The sequence below is a fragment of the Sinocyclocheilus anshuiensis genome, unplaced genomic scaffold (assembly GCF_001515605.1).
Source record: "Sinocyclocheilus anshuiensis isolate Anshui unplaced genomic scaffold, SAMN03320099.WGS_v1.1 scaffold332, whole genome shotgun sequence".
Classification (NCBI taxonomy): Eukaryota; Metazoa; Chordata; class Actinopteri; order Cypriniformes; family Cyprinidae; genus Sinocyclocheilus; species Sinocyclocheilus anshuiensis.
This window is the reverse complement of record NW_015554181.1, coordinates 1,656,193-1,672,916: the sequence shown is the minus strand read 5'-3', so window position 1 is coordinate 1,672,916 and position 16,724 is coordinate 1,656,193. Positions and strand designations below refer to the sequence as shown.

At 36.8% G+C, this 16,724-nt stretch overlaps 4 protein-coding genes across 4 annotated transcripts in view; 1 reads left to right on the top strand and 3 right to left on the bottom strand.

Annotated features, from left to right (window-relative positions):
• LOC107671028 (uncharacterized) overlaps positions 1-1,667 on the top strand; it is a 52,245-nt gene extending 50,578 nt beyond the window's left edge. Inside the window, exons 20-22 of the mRNA XM_016463862.1 lie at positions 97-272; positions 427-630; positions 1,592-1,667. Coding sequence (XP_016319348.1) covers positions 97-272; positions 427-617 — 367 coding nt within the window. The 3' untranslated portion in view covers positions 618-630; positions 1,592-1,667. The remainder of the gene's footprint in view (positions 1-96; positions 273-426; positions 631-1,591) is intronic.
• Positions 1,668-2,942: 1,275 nt separating this feature from the next.
• On the bottom strand, positions 2,943-6,599 carry gatd3l (glutamine amidotransferase class 1 domain containing 3, like). The gene is made up of 7 exons (XM_016463885.1): positions 6,382-6,599; positions 6,193-6,245; positions 5,180-5,293; positions 4,795-4,926; positions 4,159-4,251; positions 3,350-3,515; positions 2,943-3,192 (listed from the first exon to the last, which is right to left on the bottom strand). The coding sequence occupies exons 1-7, from the start codon at positions 6,499-6,501 to the stop codon at positions 3,058-3,060; spliced, it is 813 nt and encodes a 270-aa protein (XP_016319371.1). The 5' UTR covers positions 6,502-6,599; the 3' UTR covers positions 2,943-3,057.
• Positions 6,600-8,431: 1,832 nt separating this feature from the next.
• LOC107670999 (coiled-coil domain-containing protein 74A-like) lies at positions 8,432-12,625 on the bottom strand. The gene is given in 9 exon segments (XM_016463815.1): positions 8,432-8,570; positions 8,656-8,674; positions 8,677-8,708; positions 9,997-10,097; positions 10,171-10,339; positions 10,419-10,500; positions 11,226-11,270; positions 11,988-12,274; positions 12,491-12,625. Coding segments are annotated over 9 exon segments (945 nt in total). The 5' UTR covers positions 12,562-12,625.
• A 77-nt stretch (positions 12,626-12,702) lies between these two features.
• LOC107671030 (transmembrane protein 127) overlaps positions 12,703-16,724 on the bottom strand; it is a 4,558-nt gene continuing 536 nt past the window's right edge. The window contains exons 2-4 of the mRNA XM_016463865.1: positions 15,668-16,001; positions 14,906-15,070; positions 12,703-14,190 (exon numbers count right to left, since the gene is read on the bottom strand). Coding sequence (XP_016319351.1) covers positions 13,880-14,190; positions 14,906-15,070; positions 15,668-15,905 — 714 coding nt within the window. The 5' untranslated portion in view covers positions 15,906-16,001 and the 3' untranslated portion in view covers positions 12,703-13,879. The remainder of the gene's footprint in view (positions 14,191-14,905; positions 15,071-15,667; positions 16,002-16,724) is intronic.

Sequence of the window (16,724 nt, the reverse complement as noted above, 5' to 3'; positions counted from 1 at the left end):
AGAACAGTTACCAATTTCTTATTTTGTTCTGTACACATTTCTGTCACTGTCATTTTGTACGTCTCACTGTGTATTGTTGCATATGTGTGTGTCTAGAAGAAATACCTCAGTAGATGAGAGTTACGAATGGGATGCTGTGGAATGCTCTGTGGATCCCGACATCCTGGAGGCCATGAAGATGGAGCGGACCCATGCAGGCTTTGGGCGAGGCAGGGAGTTCAGGCAAGATCGCCCCCGCTCCACTGCTGGCCTCCTGGACTTCCAGAGTAAACGTAAGAACTTTAAACTCTTTGAGCATGTTTGATCATTCCCCACACCAAATATAATGGTAAATTAAGTTTCCCTTGAACTGTACCTATTTAACCTCACCCATCCTCCTCACTTTATCTTCCTCATCCTCCTCCTGCTCCTTTCCTCTCCTCCTAGGCCTGTACTCCATCAGCCCTCCCTTAGTATCCCAGCCTCCTCAGCACCGGTACAGTCGTTCCCTCAGTGAGGCCCGCTTCAATGCCTTGAGACAGGAGCTCCAGGAGTACCTCAGAGCCCAGCAATCCTGCTCCCAAGATTCCTGCATCCCCCCTGACCCAGACTCTGACTCCAGCTCCGCACTTCTTTGAGAACCTTACCTTGGTCCGTTACCTCCCTTTAATTCCTTTGACCTACAATATTTAAAGGGATCATATGATGCTGCTAAAAAGAACATTATTTTGTGTATTTGGTGTAATGAAATGTGTTTATGCGGTTTAAGGTTAAAAAAACACATTATTTTCCACATACTGTACATTATTGTTTCTCCTCTATGCCCCGCCTTTCTGAAACGCGTCGATTTTTACAAAGCTCATCATTCTAAAAAAGCGAGGTGTGCTCTGATTGGCCAGCTATCCAGTGCGTTGTGATTGGCCGAATACCTCGAGCGTGAGACAAATGTTACGCTCCTTACCATACTGTGATGATGCCCTGTTCGGCCGGAGCGATGATTCAAAAACATGAAAACCCATTATAAACGAGGCATTCGTTGCATCCAGTGGGGACATAATTATGGATTATAATGACTTATACTGTCTTTTAACGCACTGCGTTGCATCTCGCTGCGTAAACATAAAACCATGTCTGCATTTGTGATCGGAGAAATGACAAACAACAAGTCCTACTCTACACTGCCGTTCGTGAGGAACGGCCGGAGGGTTAAAGTGAGCAGAGGCGGTGGGCTTGAGAACAGCGCGGCTGGCGATTTCGACGAAGGAGCGTCCGGAAGGACATGTGACGACTCCGGGCTGGACTCGGTGATATGCATCATGAGCTTGTAACACTCCAAAGAGAAAGAAAAAATTGGTTGCATCATGTGACCCCTTTAACTTGTTTTAACTCAGGCTATCTGCATAGTACTTCACTTTGTAGGCAAAATGTTCATGTCACTATATAAGATTCTGCAAGTGATATATTCACTTATGGCCTCAAAAACAGGAATTGTTGTGTTAGCAGACATTTATAAAATGCCTTGTTCCCGTGTTAAGTTGAGTGCAAACCCAAGGTTTTATTTGGTTTATCTCTTGTAGGTAACTAACCACAATCCCTGTGATTATATTTCCAGAGCATCCCAAGAAAGAAGACAAATTGGTTTTAAATACAAACCTAACAAATCCTGAGAAAGCAAAGGATCCAGACTTGAATATCCTTGACCAGCTTTGATGTATATTCATCCTTAAGCTGAATAAAGAGCATTGCCATGATGCTGTAAAGGTGCATTCAGTTCCTACTGGTTTTTGGAATGTAGATTTTGTATCGCTGTCTTTTGTTGACTTTGTATTTATCTGTTGTCATCAATCCCAGATTGCACTTCTATCTGTCTAGACTAAAAGGTTAGGGTACAGAAGTACAATTTTACAGAAAATAAGAAAAGACTAATTCGAAGTATCATACCGTTATGATACAGATTTTGTAAATGAAATTGATATCCATTGTGGATAATGGACATGCTGGAAATAGAACTGTACTTCCAAAGGGTTTTTACATTCTCCAATCAGCCGAACCAAAACAACAGTATAGCATAAAGTCTGCTTTGACAATCAGATACTGCAGCCAAGAAAATATATTTCAGGCAACTTAAATGTATAAAGTTGTTGTATTTTACATATACATGGGTGAATGTATATGAATATAATGTTGTGTATTTGTTTACTGTGTATATTTGGGCTCCATTCTTGTGTATATTTCACCATATCTTGAAACTGAAGTCATCTTAAACTCTTTGTCATTTTCATTTTGGTCAAGTCTCAAATTCTGTTATAATTTAAAGCAAAAATTCAGTGCCAATATTGAGTTAAGAAGCTTAGCCTCCTTAATACTCAAACTCTTCACAATTTGGCCTCTTTACTATTGTAACTCACTTTCCCAAAGAGAAACATATTCACAGCCAGTTCTCTTCTATAATTCTTCTATATCTGTTTCACTTTAATACAAAGAACTCAGCTGAATGACGTTAAAATAGATATTTAAAATGGCTGAAACAAAAACATGGATCTTGACATTCATCTCTGGCTCTTTGTCAGTCTGTGCTTAGTGTTGTAAATATTTTTACTTTTCTTTTTCAATTTTGTACAACTGTTCATGAATGTTTTGTGAAAACATGAATCTATCTTATATTTAAGATGCTGCTGTACATTTTTGTAACACATTTAAAGTTTTCTTTTACATTTTTGAGAAGCCAGTTAAAGTTTTGTGTAAAAAAATAAAGTTTTATATCTGTTCTTTGTTTTTATAAATATTGTCATTCTTTTTTGTATGATTTGTAAAATAAAATGTTCCACTAAAATGTTACTATCTCATGTGATAGCCTTTCAGTTATTTACTCATCTACTTCAAAAATAACAAGTGTATGGTTTGGTTGCATGTACAGTGGGAGAAAAAGTCTATGCTATATGATACATAGTACAACACAGGAGTTGCACTGTATGCTTTTCTTTATTTACTCTCTGTATGTCCACATAATAGCGGATTCGGGTCAACCTAAAGTTAAGTGTGAAAGCCTTCAGGTGTCTTGCTTGCATCTCACGGGAATCACTTGGCAGTCATACGCATGACATGCTTGACCATGTTCCCGATGCCATCGAAGATGTAATGGTAGTGATAGTCAGTCTCCCACATGAAGGTTGGAGTGCTGATCACCTTGTTTTTCTCGTCCACATAGGCCTCGTGAGATGGGCAGTTAAGGGAAAAATCATGTTTTCATATTGTTATGACATCTAGTTGACGTATGCTTAGTGACTTCTTGCACACTTTATGGTGTTTTACACTTAAAAAATTAATAATACGTTTGACAGATGTGTTAAAAATTAAAGTGAAAGGATATGTAAGGTTCACGGGTGTTGTGACGGGCCCCCATGCTCTTGACCGCCTGCACCATGGTGGTGTTGGGCCAGCGGCCCCAGCGGCTGCTCTCGTCACGCTCGTAACCCATCGTGACTTCCAGATTGGGCAGCACTCGGCACGCCAGGAGAGGAGCCATACTGGACAGACTGAGCCAAAGAGAGAGCAGGATTGCGGTCAGTTGAAAAACATTTAAACAATTTAACTGAAGCATATTTACAGACCACAAGTGGAAATGCTTCTAATTTACATTTTCCTGATTTAAAGTAACTGTATGTAATTTGTATTTTTGCGACTATGAAGCCCCCTACAGTTAAGTGAGTGAATTCACTATCGTAATTAAAGTGGCTAGCTGTGCACGTGCATTTGTTGCTGCCCTAAAGCGATCCGCCTTTTTTGTGGTATTTCGTACATGCTCACCAAACTTAGTCCAAAAACAAACAGACGTTTGGGGGGAAAACGAAGCCATTCGCCTCAGAAAAGGCCAGTGTACCATCAGAATGACTTTGAAAGTGATATTTAAAGGTAAAAAAATAGAATACAGTTGCTTTGATACAGCATTTGTCATTACTAGAATATATCAGGATAATTTGAATAAAGAAAATGTAGGTGAAGCAAGAACAATCTGACCCTTTATACCCAACAGTTAGTGGTCAGTGTTACTAATTTGATTAGTGACCTAAAAACGGTGCAGAATCTTAAATTGCTGTCATTCACCCATCTTTATGTAGTATAAACAAGGATTAAATTCAGATTTTATATTCACAGTTTTAATATTTTAGAGTCATATACCCAATGGGCTTGCGAGAGCGGTGGAATTCCTTCATAATTCTTTCCACATCATTATTCAGCTTGCAGTCTTTGCCGTCTTTGCTGAAGGTGGACCTGCTCATGAAATGTGAAAGTCAGCAGAAATGCATGTTGACACTATTTTTTTTTTTTACCCTGCAAAGATTTTTTTAACATGACAAGAAATGAAGAATGAAAAAAAAATCAGCTCAAATCAACCCAACACTTCTTGAAACCTTGAAGGAACTTTCTCAATTCGGATCTAGAGTTTGTAAAGGTGCTGAAGTGTAATTGGGCTATCTGAATCCGGATTGGGCTCAGACGTGGATTAGTCTCATCCATCACCTTTATTTCCACTTAGCCTTAACCAATTGTTTGCTAATAGTGAAACATGATAAGAGGATTTTCGCTCCAGGAATAGAGGTAGATCTGGGGTGACTAATAGTGAAAAGACCAATCCGCACATAATCTGAGGGTCATCAAAGTTGAAGTATGTGCAGATGGACTCCACAATGACTCTTGATGGGTTATATGTGCATCTGGCCTGTCAGGATAATGCACTACTTTTGGAATGTATTTGCATTGATTTCTTTTCAATAACATTTATATTCGCATTAGCTAAAAGACTGTCTCTCTCACAGGTTCTTGACTACTCCGTGGCCTCCAGGGAAGATGACGGCATCAAAGCTGTTAACGTCCAGTTTGGACAGATCGTTCATCTGCATCATGCCCTGGCCGTGGCTGAATCGCGCAGACTCCATCATCATGTTCCTGCAGAGGAAACAGTTTGTTATCAGATGGTCACGGTACTTTAAAATATACTATATTGTGAACTATCACTACAATCATGTAATGCTACTTCATAAAAAACCATGCTGCACATCCAAAAATCGATGACATTCCCATAAAACATGATGTTTCCATGGTTATATTTCCACAAGTTGAGTGAAATATGCGGAATGGTTATATGAAAGGTTGTGTAGTTAGTAAATGTGATGTTATATTTCATTTTAATGATGTCTACCTGTTGTCACTTGATGATGGCTGCATCTTCATGTGGTCCACGACGTGCATTTGCTGCTGGTTTGGGGCAAAGATCTGAAAACGCGCTCCATTACGGCTCAAGTGGTACATGGTGCTTCAAAGAGACACGGCATTATTTATTTATTTTATTTGATAGGATACTTGATTCGGATTGATCAATTAGCTGTCAAAATATTTTTAAGCTCAGGTGCTGAACTAAACCAGGTAGCCTAGATATTATCATTTCAGTTCAAATCAGTATTTATTTGGCAAGTAGTCTTGTAATAAGGATCATGTGCAGTCATCCAGTCATTATCTCTAAATAAGTTTATTTTGTGATAACGACCAAGTGACTGTACATTATCCTTTACATAATCCAAACAGATCCATATGTTATAAAAAATATAAGAGCACTCCGCTATTGACAGGCTAATGTTTTGAATGATGCTACTGCAAGCACTGCAAATAAACATTTTTTAAAGTATTTTTTACAATTATTACAATGCATAAGGAAAAATATCTCATTTGCAAATTAAATTTTCTTGATTTAGTCACAAATGCAACAAAATTCACTGATGTTTAAGCTCAAAACTACAAAAATCAATTTGCATATATGGGTAACGAAAGTAAACATAATCTCAGTCTTATCTGACACAATTGGCTTCTAAAGTAAATGTGGTAACACTTTACAATAAGGCTTTATTTGTAAACATAGTTAATATGAACTGAGTATGAACAATACTTTTATTGCATTTAATAATCTCAACATTTACTACTACATTTTTTCAGTAGTCAATGCACTGGACTAACATTTTCAACTAACATTTAACAAAGGTTAATAAATGCTGTTGAAATATATTGGTCATTATTAGTTTGTTAACAAATGAGACCTTATTGTAAAGTGTTACCATAAATGGAGCTTGTTTTAAGGATCCTTCTATGTTTTTACTGATAAACGAGCAAAATAATGATATAGGGAATGATATTTTGAAGCGCACCCTGCTGTATACTTACTACGCAGCCTCATGGATGTCAGTTCCATCCCACCATCCGCAGCCTGAGAAAACCTTCAAAAGCAGATCCGGTTACAAATTCAGAACCAAACAGAGACTATATCTTATAGCGAACAAGAGATTCAAGACTGAATGCTTCCATTGTTTTTAACCTGCCAGTTTGTGTGTGCGTAGCATCTGCTGTTCTTACCACAGCGATGTTGGTGTTGCCCCAGTTGCCCCAGTCTCCCCCATGATGCATCAGGCAGGCGGGTTGGCACACCAGCATGGCTGCGGCCTGCTTGGCGAGGTGTGCCCGTGATTCCAACATGATCACACTGCTGAGTTTACAACACAGAGATCAACCGCTAGAGAGTGTGCAGACTGAACTGAACGTGTCCAATCCTGCAGCAGAGGAAGCCCTGCTCTTTTATACTAATGTTGTATGTGAGACGTCACTCTGTAAGCTACGTTTCTGAGAAGATAAGATACTTTGTCTGAACAACCCTTTTCCTTTCTTCATTGCTTATCTAATAATACCTTCCTCAATTATCTTATTACCTTAAGTCATTTGGTCAACACCCGGCCGTTGATGCTTTGCTGTGGCTGCGGCCGTTTACCTGCATTTACCTCCCTAAACAGTCTGTCTGTCTGACCTGTTTAATTGCTTGATTTAATTTTGATCAATTGTGTAGTTGCCTAAACTCTTGAACATATATAATTTATAATTTCGTTTTGACTGCTTTTATTGTCCTCATTTGTAAGTCGCTTTGGATAAAAGCGTCTGCTAAATGACTAAATGTATAATAAACTAAAACTAAAATATGCATTTATAAGTTATATAATATACATATATAAAATGTTATATTTTGGGTCCACACTTAAAATTTTTTAGGGTCCACACTTAAAATCTTTAGCCCTAAAACTTTTTAGAGAGAGAGAAAAGAAAAGTTTTCAAAAGACGTTTTCAAAATATAAAACTTTTCATTGGTGCTCTCAGACCTTTGGTATAGTAATTATAGTAATATTTTGATTCGTTTTTTTTACTTATCAGTTTTTCTTTTTCTTTTGTATTTTAGTTAAAATTTTAGTCATTTTGTTGTGCGTTTTTGTCATTTTTAGTAGTTTTGGGGGGTTTTATATGTAGTTTTAATCATTTTTTATTTCAATCAACTAGATTAAAATGAGAAATGTTGACTTGCCAAGTAGTTACAATAAAAAAAATTATTAATTTTTTTTATTTCAAGCATCATCATTTTTTATGGTTTTAGTTAACTATATTGACCCTTTGTTGTATTGCCTAAAAACTGCCATATGTAACATCATTATCACGTATTGATATATTTATCAAACAATTACAACTTTACAAGCAATGTGTTACTAAAATGTTTTATTGGCTAAACTGAATTAGAGAAACGTGTTGAACGTTTGCTGTTTGAGGCATCTAAAGCATCTGATTGAATTAAATTGAATGAGATAGTGCCCTCTAAAACCCATTACTTAATAAGGCTCTTAAATGCAGTAATACTATGTGGTGTCTGCTGGAGGCCCGGGCACTGATCCAATGGGTTGTAGTCGTCAGTTAGAGATCCTACAGGACACACTATAAAACCTTCTCAACGGCCAGATTACACTAATGCACTATAGATGAAACATACTGAGCTTTAGTGAAGAAATGAACACGGAGTTCAGAAATAGGCCTTTGGTGCAAAACACCTTCAGATTCCTCAAGAACGCAAAGAATTATACAAAAGCATGTCATAAATGGTGGCGCTGGTGCATTTATTTAAAGAGAAGTACAGTATTAACAGTAATAAGAATTTAAACTGCTTTGTCAAACGAGCACCTTGTGAAACCTTCAGGGAAATTCACGCCAGTGTATATGTCATCAAATCGAGGCATTATAAGAAATTTGATCGAAAGGTTTCACTTATATGTCGTGTCTCTCTCAGAGTTTATGGACCTTCCTGTTGAAGGACGTGCAGCTTAGCTCAGCTCTCGTCTCATCTTTGACATTTGGCTGCTTCTCTGGAAAGATTCTTATTTAGTTCATTAGGGATTCAAACGTGATCATTCACTCATTCCTTGCGTCTCTCTGGTGAAGAAAAAGTACGTATTTTTGACCTTTCTTCAGCTAATAGAGACTGACTGAGGTGTTTAAGCCTTTTCATAGAGTAAAAAAAGACCGAACCGTAAGACCTTCTAATCAGCAGACATGATGGCACAATGACAGACAGCGTAACCTTCACTGCAGAGGAGGGTTAAGAGTTCACCGCTCTCCTGAGACGCAGTCTGTGCACGTCCTGCGCTCTCCTCTGCCGCTCTGACATGGTGCTGCTGAGACCGTGTTTGATGGCTGGGAGAAGCACAGTTTCTCCTTTACCAGTGTGACTCGGGATCCTGGGGGAAAATGACCAAAAACTGTTTCAGAATTATGGATCGTCTGTGGTATTCTGTGATGATGATGATAGAAAAGCCAGCCTACTGTTTCTTTGGCAGTGGTTTGGTAGTTGTGGAAAATGCTCGAAAACGTCACCCCTGAAAAAGAATCATATGTTTACATGTGAAAATAAAGTGCCAATGATTTTCAAGATGGATTCTGAATAGGCAAACAGAATTTATTTTATGATATAATAGAGAAATAAGGTGTCCAGGCCACATTTCACCCAAAAAAAAAATAAAAAATTGCATTCTGTTCCAGTGATGTTGTTATAATAATAATAATAATAATTATTATTAATGACAATCCTGTTTATAAAATTATTATTAAAGGAATAGTTCATCCAAAAATGAAAATTCTGTCATTAATTACTCACCCTCATGTCGTTCTAAACCCGTACGACCTTCATTCATCTTCAGAGCACAAATTAAGATATTTTTGATGAAATCTGAGAGCTCTCTGACCCTCCCATAGACAGCAACGCAACTGAAATGTTCCCAGGCCCAGAAACGTAGTAAGGACATCGGTAAAATAGTCCATGTGACATCAGTGGTTCAACCGTAATTTTACAAAGCTACGAGAATACTTTTTGTGTGCGAAGAAAACAAAAATAACGACATAAGCACCAGCGCCATGCGCATGCGTTGTTTACATGAAGCGGAAGCAAGCACATGCAGCAGACGGGATGAGGAGGAGAAGAATTGTTGAATAAAGTCGTTATTTTTGTTTTCTTCGCGCACAAAAAGTATTCTCGTAGCTTTGTAAAATTACAGTTGAACCACTGATGGCACATGGACTATTTTACCGATGTCCTTACTACGTTTCTGGGCCTGGGAACATTTCAGTTGCATTGCTGTCTATGGGAGGGACAGAGAGCTCTCGGATTTAATCAAAAATATCTTAATTTGTGTTCCGAAGTTGAACGAAGGTCTTACGGGTTTGGAAGGACATGAGGGTGAGTAATTAATGACAGAATTTTCATTTTGGGGTGAACTATCCCTTCAAAACCATAGTCTACATTATGTATACTTACAATTACCATAAATACTTAAATTACTTCTAATTACTATAAAAATATATTACAATAATAATACTTTTTAAACAATTGTTATTATTATTAAAATCATAGTCCGCATTATGTAGACTCCCAATTCTCATAAATACTTAAATTACTTCTAATTACTACAAAATATATTACACTTATATTAAAAATTACACACGTATATTTAAAATAAATAAAGTTTTATGAGATTTCTTTTTAATGAGATTTGAATTCGATTTAATGAGATGCAAAATATAGTTTCTTATTTCTTTCTTTAGATTTTGGCTTGACCCCAGGATATTTCTTGACTGTTTCCGTGAGATTGACGCAGAATAACGGAGCACCTGCTGTTGCCACAGAGCGAGGCTCTTGCGAGAGAGAAAACTTCAGCGGCCGATCTGTTTTTGGAGGTGATTTCTCTGAGGACCGTCTTGATCCGCAGCAGCTGAGTGATGGAACATGATGAGTGTCAAGTATGAATGTATGAATCACGACAGACACGATGAAGTGTTGCTGACCTCCTGATACTGCGCGGTGTTGGCGTGATAGAGCTGCCGGATGATGAGCTCGCACTCCTGCAGCGTCGGGATGCGGGGCTCCTGGGACGGGCTGCAGGTGATCCTGAGAGGCAGCAGAGACGTGACTGCGCCTCCACTTCCTCCTCCTGCCTCGGACGCCTCCTCTGAGCTGGAGCGGTGTGATTTACTTGGTTAAATGAGGTCAGTTAATCAGAGATGCTAACTCAAGGGTTATAGAGATTTGGCACCTGATGAATCCACACTGGGAATTCTTCTCAGCTGAACAGTCGCTGCTGGATTTTGAAGAATTACTGCTGGACCATACGGACTCTGTGTGCATCACACCAGGGTTAATAGAGTCAGCTATAACTACAGTTAAAACCATAAAGAAAATGTGTTACTTGAAATAAAATAAACATGATCTGAAATAATATATTTAAAAAAAAATTGATTTAGGCTAGTTGCCAAGGCAACATTTCTCATTTTCTTTTGTTTAACTTCATGTATTCAAATAACTAAAAAATAATTATTAAATAATTAATTATTTTTAAATAAAAAATAGTTATAAAAAAAAATAAATACAAATTATATCTACTAATACAAATGACAAAAACACACAACAAAATTACTAAAACATTAATTAATATTAAAACAAAATATGAAAATACAAACTAATTTAAAATGTTAATAAAAACTATTAAAGTATCTCAATAATACTAAAATGTATAAAAATGATATCTACATATTAAGAACTAATACAAATGACACAATAAACAACTAAATTAAAACTTTAACTCAAATTAAAACAAAGTATAAAAATAAAAACTAATTCAAAATATTAATAACAACTATAAAAGTATCTCAATAGTATTAAATTAACACTGGATATCAGTTTGCAGTAAACAACAAAACAAGAAACAATAAGAAAAAATAAGATCTTTCCTCTGCACAGGTTAATAGTCTTTAAGGGTCTTACTAAAGCAAATTGTGCATCATTGCATGAGCATATTATGAATATAATTACGACAAATTAGGCTTGATAAAACCTAGCTTACCTTTTGGAGAATTTTCATGTTCCATAATCAGCTGATACTGTAATTCTGTAAAAGAAGTCAATATTTAAGTGTAAAAATAATATGCAAGTGTGCATCAAAACGGGTCTTTTTGTGCTTTATTTGTATCCACAGGACTGAACTGTGACAATATTTAAACTAGTTTATGGAAGGAATGTTAAAATGTACCTTCAAATACTTTTGAATGTTTGCTTTTAAGTAGAATGTCAGCCAATTTGCATCTTCCTTACATATTAATTGATATCTAACAAGTTAATTGGTTATCTAAAATGTTAAAGTACATCACACGTAGATTTGGCATTTAAAATTGAAATTAAATGATCATGTCAGTATTATATTTAAGATATTTTGTTCCTCAATTAGGTTTCAATTCACATTTCCCCCTTTAAAAACCATGGTTTGTTCTTTCTTACATCACACTTGAGGAAGTGACATCATCAGCAACCTTCTGACCACATGCCTCAAACAGAAATAAGTTTGTTTTACAGTCTTTATCAGTATTTCATTATGTTTGGCTGTTTTGGGGTAAAAACATTTTAGCTACTAGAATATTGGGGTAACATTGTGCCTCTATTAGGTTCCTCCGGTGTCTATGGCAGTTTTCATCCTGGTGTTTTAGACCTTTAGTGGTCAAATTTGATTTTTTTCAAAGTTCAGCAACCTTCTCAAATGAAATGATGAAAAAATATCTTGAAAAATGTTCAAACTGCACCATTTCCTACGAAGGACTGCAATGCAGCACACCTTTATTAACACGCTTCAGATCTTCCATTTCTGCATGCAGTCTCTCCAGCGTGTCTTTATGCTGTTGTTGGAGGAACAGAATATCTTTCTCCAGAGATGCGATGCGTGTGCTGTGTGCATCTGTCCTGGGCTGAGCAGCTGCTTGTGGGCTCTTGATGTCCACAGGTGGAGATCTGACCATACAGTCACTGGACAGATGTCTGGGGTATCTCACCCGCTCCAGATCTCGAACCCTAGTCCAGCTGGGCAGGTTTCGCAGGGGTGGCAGATTACTGGTGGACATGGTGCTACTGGGATGAATATTAGATTATTAATTCATGGAATTTAGGCTCATGTTTTTGTTTATAAACGCAACATAGACCTTGAATGAGACAAGCATCTCTACGGCACATTTTAAAGCTGAAAACATTGTTAATTTTATCGCAAATATATGCTATATAAGTCAGCTTTTTCTAAAATGTAGCTGCTTAATATAGGTCTGGCTTCATTTACATACAACATACCTCATTTCCATAATCGATATTCCAGCAGCTGTCGTCATCCATCTCTTTCCGGCTTTATATTTACTGAACATTCGATCAAATGAAGCCCGTGTATTTGAATAATTGATAAAACTGAGAACATTTAAATGAGTATTTCTTCAAATTAAGGTCATTTATCCTGGTTTCAGCGGAAATGCCGGTGGTGAGGCATTGAGGAAACACTCACGCACGTGTTATTTGGACTCCATTTTTTTATTTTCCATGTCAGTAAACGTATTTCAAATGAAACACAGAAAGGAAATGTGAAATAAACTAGAACACAAAACCACCAGATTACTAGAAAAACAACCAAAACTGTATGCAAAAGTGAACAGCATGTGTGAAATCTGAACAATTAGTCCATTTAGGCAACACATGTGCTGTATCAAATGTCATGCAGTGATTTTATCAAAAATAATCTGACCAGAGCAAAAGATAGACAAGTGAATCGTGGATACAATCATGATCGAATGTGTTAAGACTCGTTCATAGCTCACACTATTACTATCAAAATACAGCAAACACAATTTCACTAAAAAAACAAATCCAAAATCCAATTAATATACAACACACTCACAATGTGATGTTGGCAAACCTGAAAACCTCCAAATTGCAGGTACATAAAATATCCGCTTTCTAGTTTCTTTGAGAGTCTGTTTCAACCAGGTAATATATAATAAATAATAATTTGTCCATCCATCTTGGGTATTTGCGGCTATATTTGCATTAAAGTAACATTACAATAACTGATTAAAAATTTATCCGGAAGTGTGCAGATATGGCAGCATCTGTAGACTGATTAATTAAAATAAATAAAAGGATACATTGATAGCATGATAAAAAATGAAAGGAAAGTGACCAATTGAAAAACAGGAACAAAAGTCGAAAGTGCAGCTCAACATTTCAAATGGAAAACATGATAAACCTTTGACGAAACAGAAAAAGATGCCTTTGGAAAAAATTCCCCACAGTACGCCAAAGAGGCTGCCGGTAAATGCATCTTCAACAAGCATGATGCCCGTCAAGTCTTTAATCAACAATAAAGCGTGCCAAAAAAATACTCAGTTTTCTAAATCTGTGTGGGTTTTTATTGCCAGATTCATGCAAACTACTGCATGATGAATTCGAATGGAATTCTACAAGCAATGCCATAATTATTCTCTTTGATTTATTCCATGCACGCAAGCTCTGTCTGCCAAAGGAAAACGCTCATTTAAATGCGTGCATGGATATGGGCATTCTGCACGATCTGGAATACTGCATAAATATTCATTCTTGATGGCGCACCTAAAATCTGAACATCGTTGCTTTATCTGAAGGCCAAAGGTGTGGCATTGGGCAGAGAACATGTGGGGTGACGGCGGTTGGCGATCAGGGTGTGTAGGCCGGTGGAGGCTGGAATTGGTTGGCAACGTCGTAGTCAACTGGGTATGTTTCACTGCTCTCCTCCATCTCTGAGAGGAGCTCCAGGGCCTGCTCCTCCTCCTCGGTGGGGTAATGACGGAGCAGGTTGGCCGCCGTGGCTAAAATGGAGGCTCCGCCTGCACCGGCCACCAGGTAGAAGCTGATGGCAAAAGTGACGTAGATGAGCGAGCCGTGGTACTTCTTGTGCTGCTGCTGCAGGGACAGAATCAGTTCCGAGGCCCAGTAACAGAAGCCGATCACTGTAGCGCACTGGAGCACTGCAATACAGAGTCATGAAGACATTAATGGGATACTTCTCCTCAAAAAACTGTGCTGAAAATCCTTTACCTAATTTAGTGTTCCCATCAAAAATTGCTTATATAGCCTATCCCTCATTACGCTATGTTATCAACAAATCTTGGATTCAATCTTTTTGTCAGCTTATTTTCTTTCAATTAGCACACGTTAGGTATTTCTTCTCTGAACTGACTGATCTGAGCTTATGCACCTCATTTTTTGAGTGAAAAAAAAAAGCATTTTTGTGGATAATTTTGGCAATGTTCACTTAAAAACTGAGGTGCATAAGCTCAGATCAATGAGGCCCACGATCAGTCAGTTCCAAAATGAAATCCAAAACTTATTAATAGTTGAAACTAGTTGGAAAAAACAAGTTGACAAAAAGACTGAATCCAAGATTTGATAATGAGAGATTTATAAGCAATGTTTTGTAGGCTGGTCAATTTTGATCAGGAACACCACAAATTTGATTATGCCTTTATGACCTTTGTGAATTTTTTTTTACTTTTGGTGACCACGACTTTCAATAGAGGAACAGAAACCTCTCAGGTTTTATTAATTATAGTCTAATAGTTTTGGTTAATGATGTTTGAGTTAATGATGACAGCATTTTCATTTTTGGATGAACTGTACATTTAATGCTACAAAAAAATAACTATATTTATATTAAGAAGTAAATCCTTCATGAATGCGTACCTGTGAGGATGTGAGCGAAAGCGTATCTGCGTGTGATCTTGAGGGCTGGGTGTTTAGGTCCAAAGACATCCAACAGAAATGCCGTGAGGCTGCACAGAATGCCCAAGAAACAGAAAGCAGCAATGACCCGCAAGAGCAGGATGGACTGAGAGTTGATACAGTAATCTGTGAGAGAGAGAATGAACAAAACAGTTTATCATTAAAAATGCAAGTAGAAGAACTCCATTTCAACTTCAAATTGTAATCTATGCACACTACCATTCAAAAAGTTTGCGGTTTCCACAAAAATATGAAGCAGCGCAGCTGTTTTCAACATTGATATTAATAAGAAGTTTCTTAAGCAGCAAAATAATGTTTCTTGAGCAAATGAGTATATTACAATTATTTCTGAAGGATCATGTGACACTGAAGACTGGAGATCGGCTCGATTTGAGAAAGGGATAAAGATTTTAATAGATTAACAAAAAAACACTGGGTGGATTTTTATCATTATAGGGTGGTTGTGTACACACACTGCCAACACACATTTCAGTTCAAACAACTTGTAAAAGTGCATGTAGCATTATATGACCCCTTTAAAATTCAGCTTTGAATCACAGCAAAAAATTACATTGTAAAATCTATTCAAATAGAAGACGGTTGTTTCAAATTTACCATTACTAATGTTGTATTTTTTGATCAAATAAATGCAGCCAGGTGAGCAGAAGAGACTTCTTTCAAAAACCTTACAGACCCCAATCTATCTCAGTTTGGGATACCAACCCCCAATGAGTTTGTCATCTATATATCCCAGGACGTCTGCGACACCGAGCTCCTGTCTGGGGCAGGTTCCTCCATGGACGTGGAGCCAGGCTGGTTCTGCCAGGGCTGTACAGAGTGCCGTGATGGAAAGCGCCCCGGGCAGCGCGGATGCTAAACTCCGCTCTGGTTGTTTGGGTAGAGCCGTTCCACTTCTCCTCCTCCGGTTTCCAGGAGCAGCAGTTCCCGGGGGTGCGTACATGGTCTTAAAAGCTCTGAAAACCCTTGATTAAAACAATAAAACTCAAATATACTGGAGTGAGAGTGGACAGAACTGGGGTTAGACCTCCGCCGGGCACTACAGACGAAAAAAAATAAATCAAATCAAAACCCAAATCCTGTTACAGTAATCTGGAGCAAAACATGAGACTAAGTGTGTTTTAATTAATGGTAATTACTAAGAACTGACTGGAACAGAAAGAGAACATTTGTACTATGTTAAGAAAATTATCGATTGATTATGTAAATTATAGATCATTAATTAAAGCAGTAAAAGCCTTATGTAATCAATAAAATAAAAAAGAAAATAATATTAAAAATGAATAATAATTTACATGTATTTATATTATTTTTAGTAATGAAACTACTTATTATTAATAATAAATGATAGTAGTGCTGTCAAACGATTAATCGCATCCAAAATAAAAGTTTTTGTTTACATAATATATGTGTGCGTACTGTGTATATTTATTTTGTATATATAAATACACATGCATGTATATATTTTGAAAATATTTACATGCATATATGTATATTATTCATATAATTTATATTATAATTAATAATCATTTAATTATTATATTATTTATAAATATATTTAATATATAAACATAACATATTTTTCTTAAATATATACATGCATGCATGTGTGTGTATTTATATATACATAATAAATATACAGTACACATATTTTGTCAACAAAAACTTTTATTTTGAATACGATTAATCGCGATTAATCATTTGACAGCACTAAATTAAACTATTGGTAGACACTAATGATAGATTAACCTACCTGTTTCCA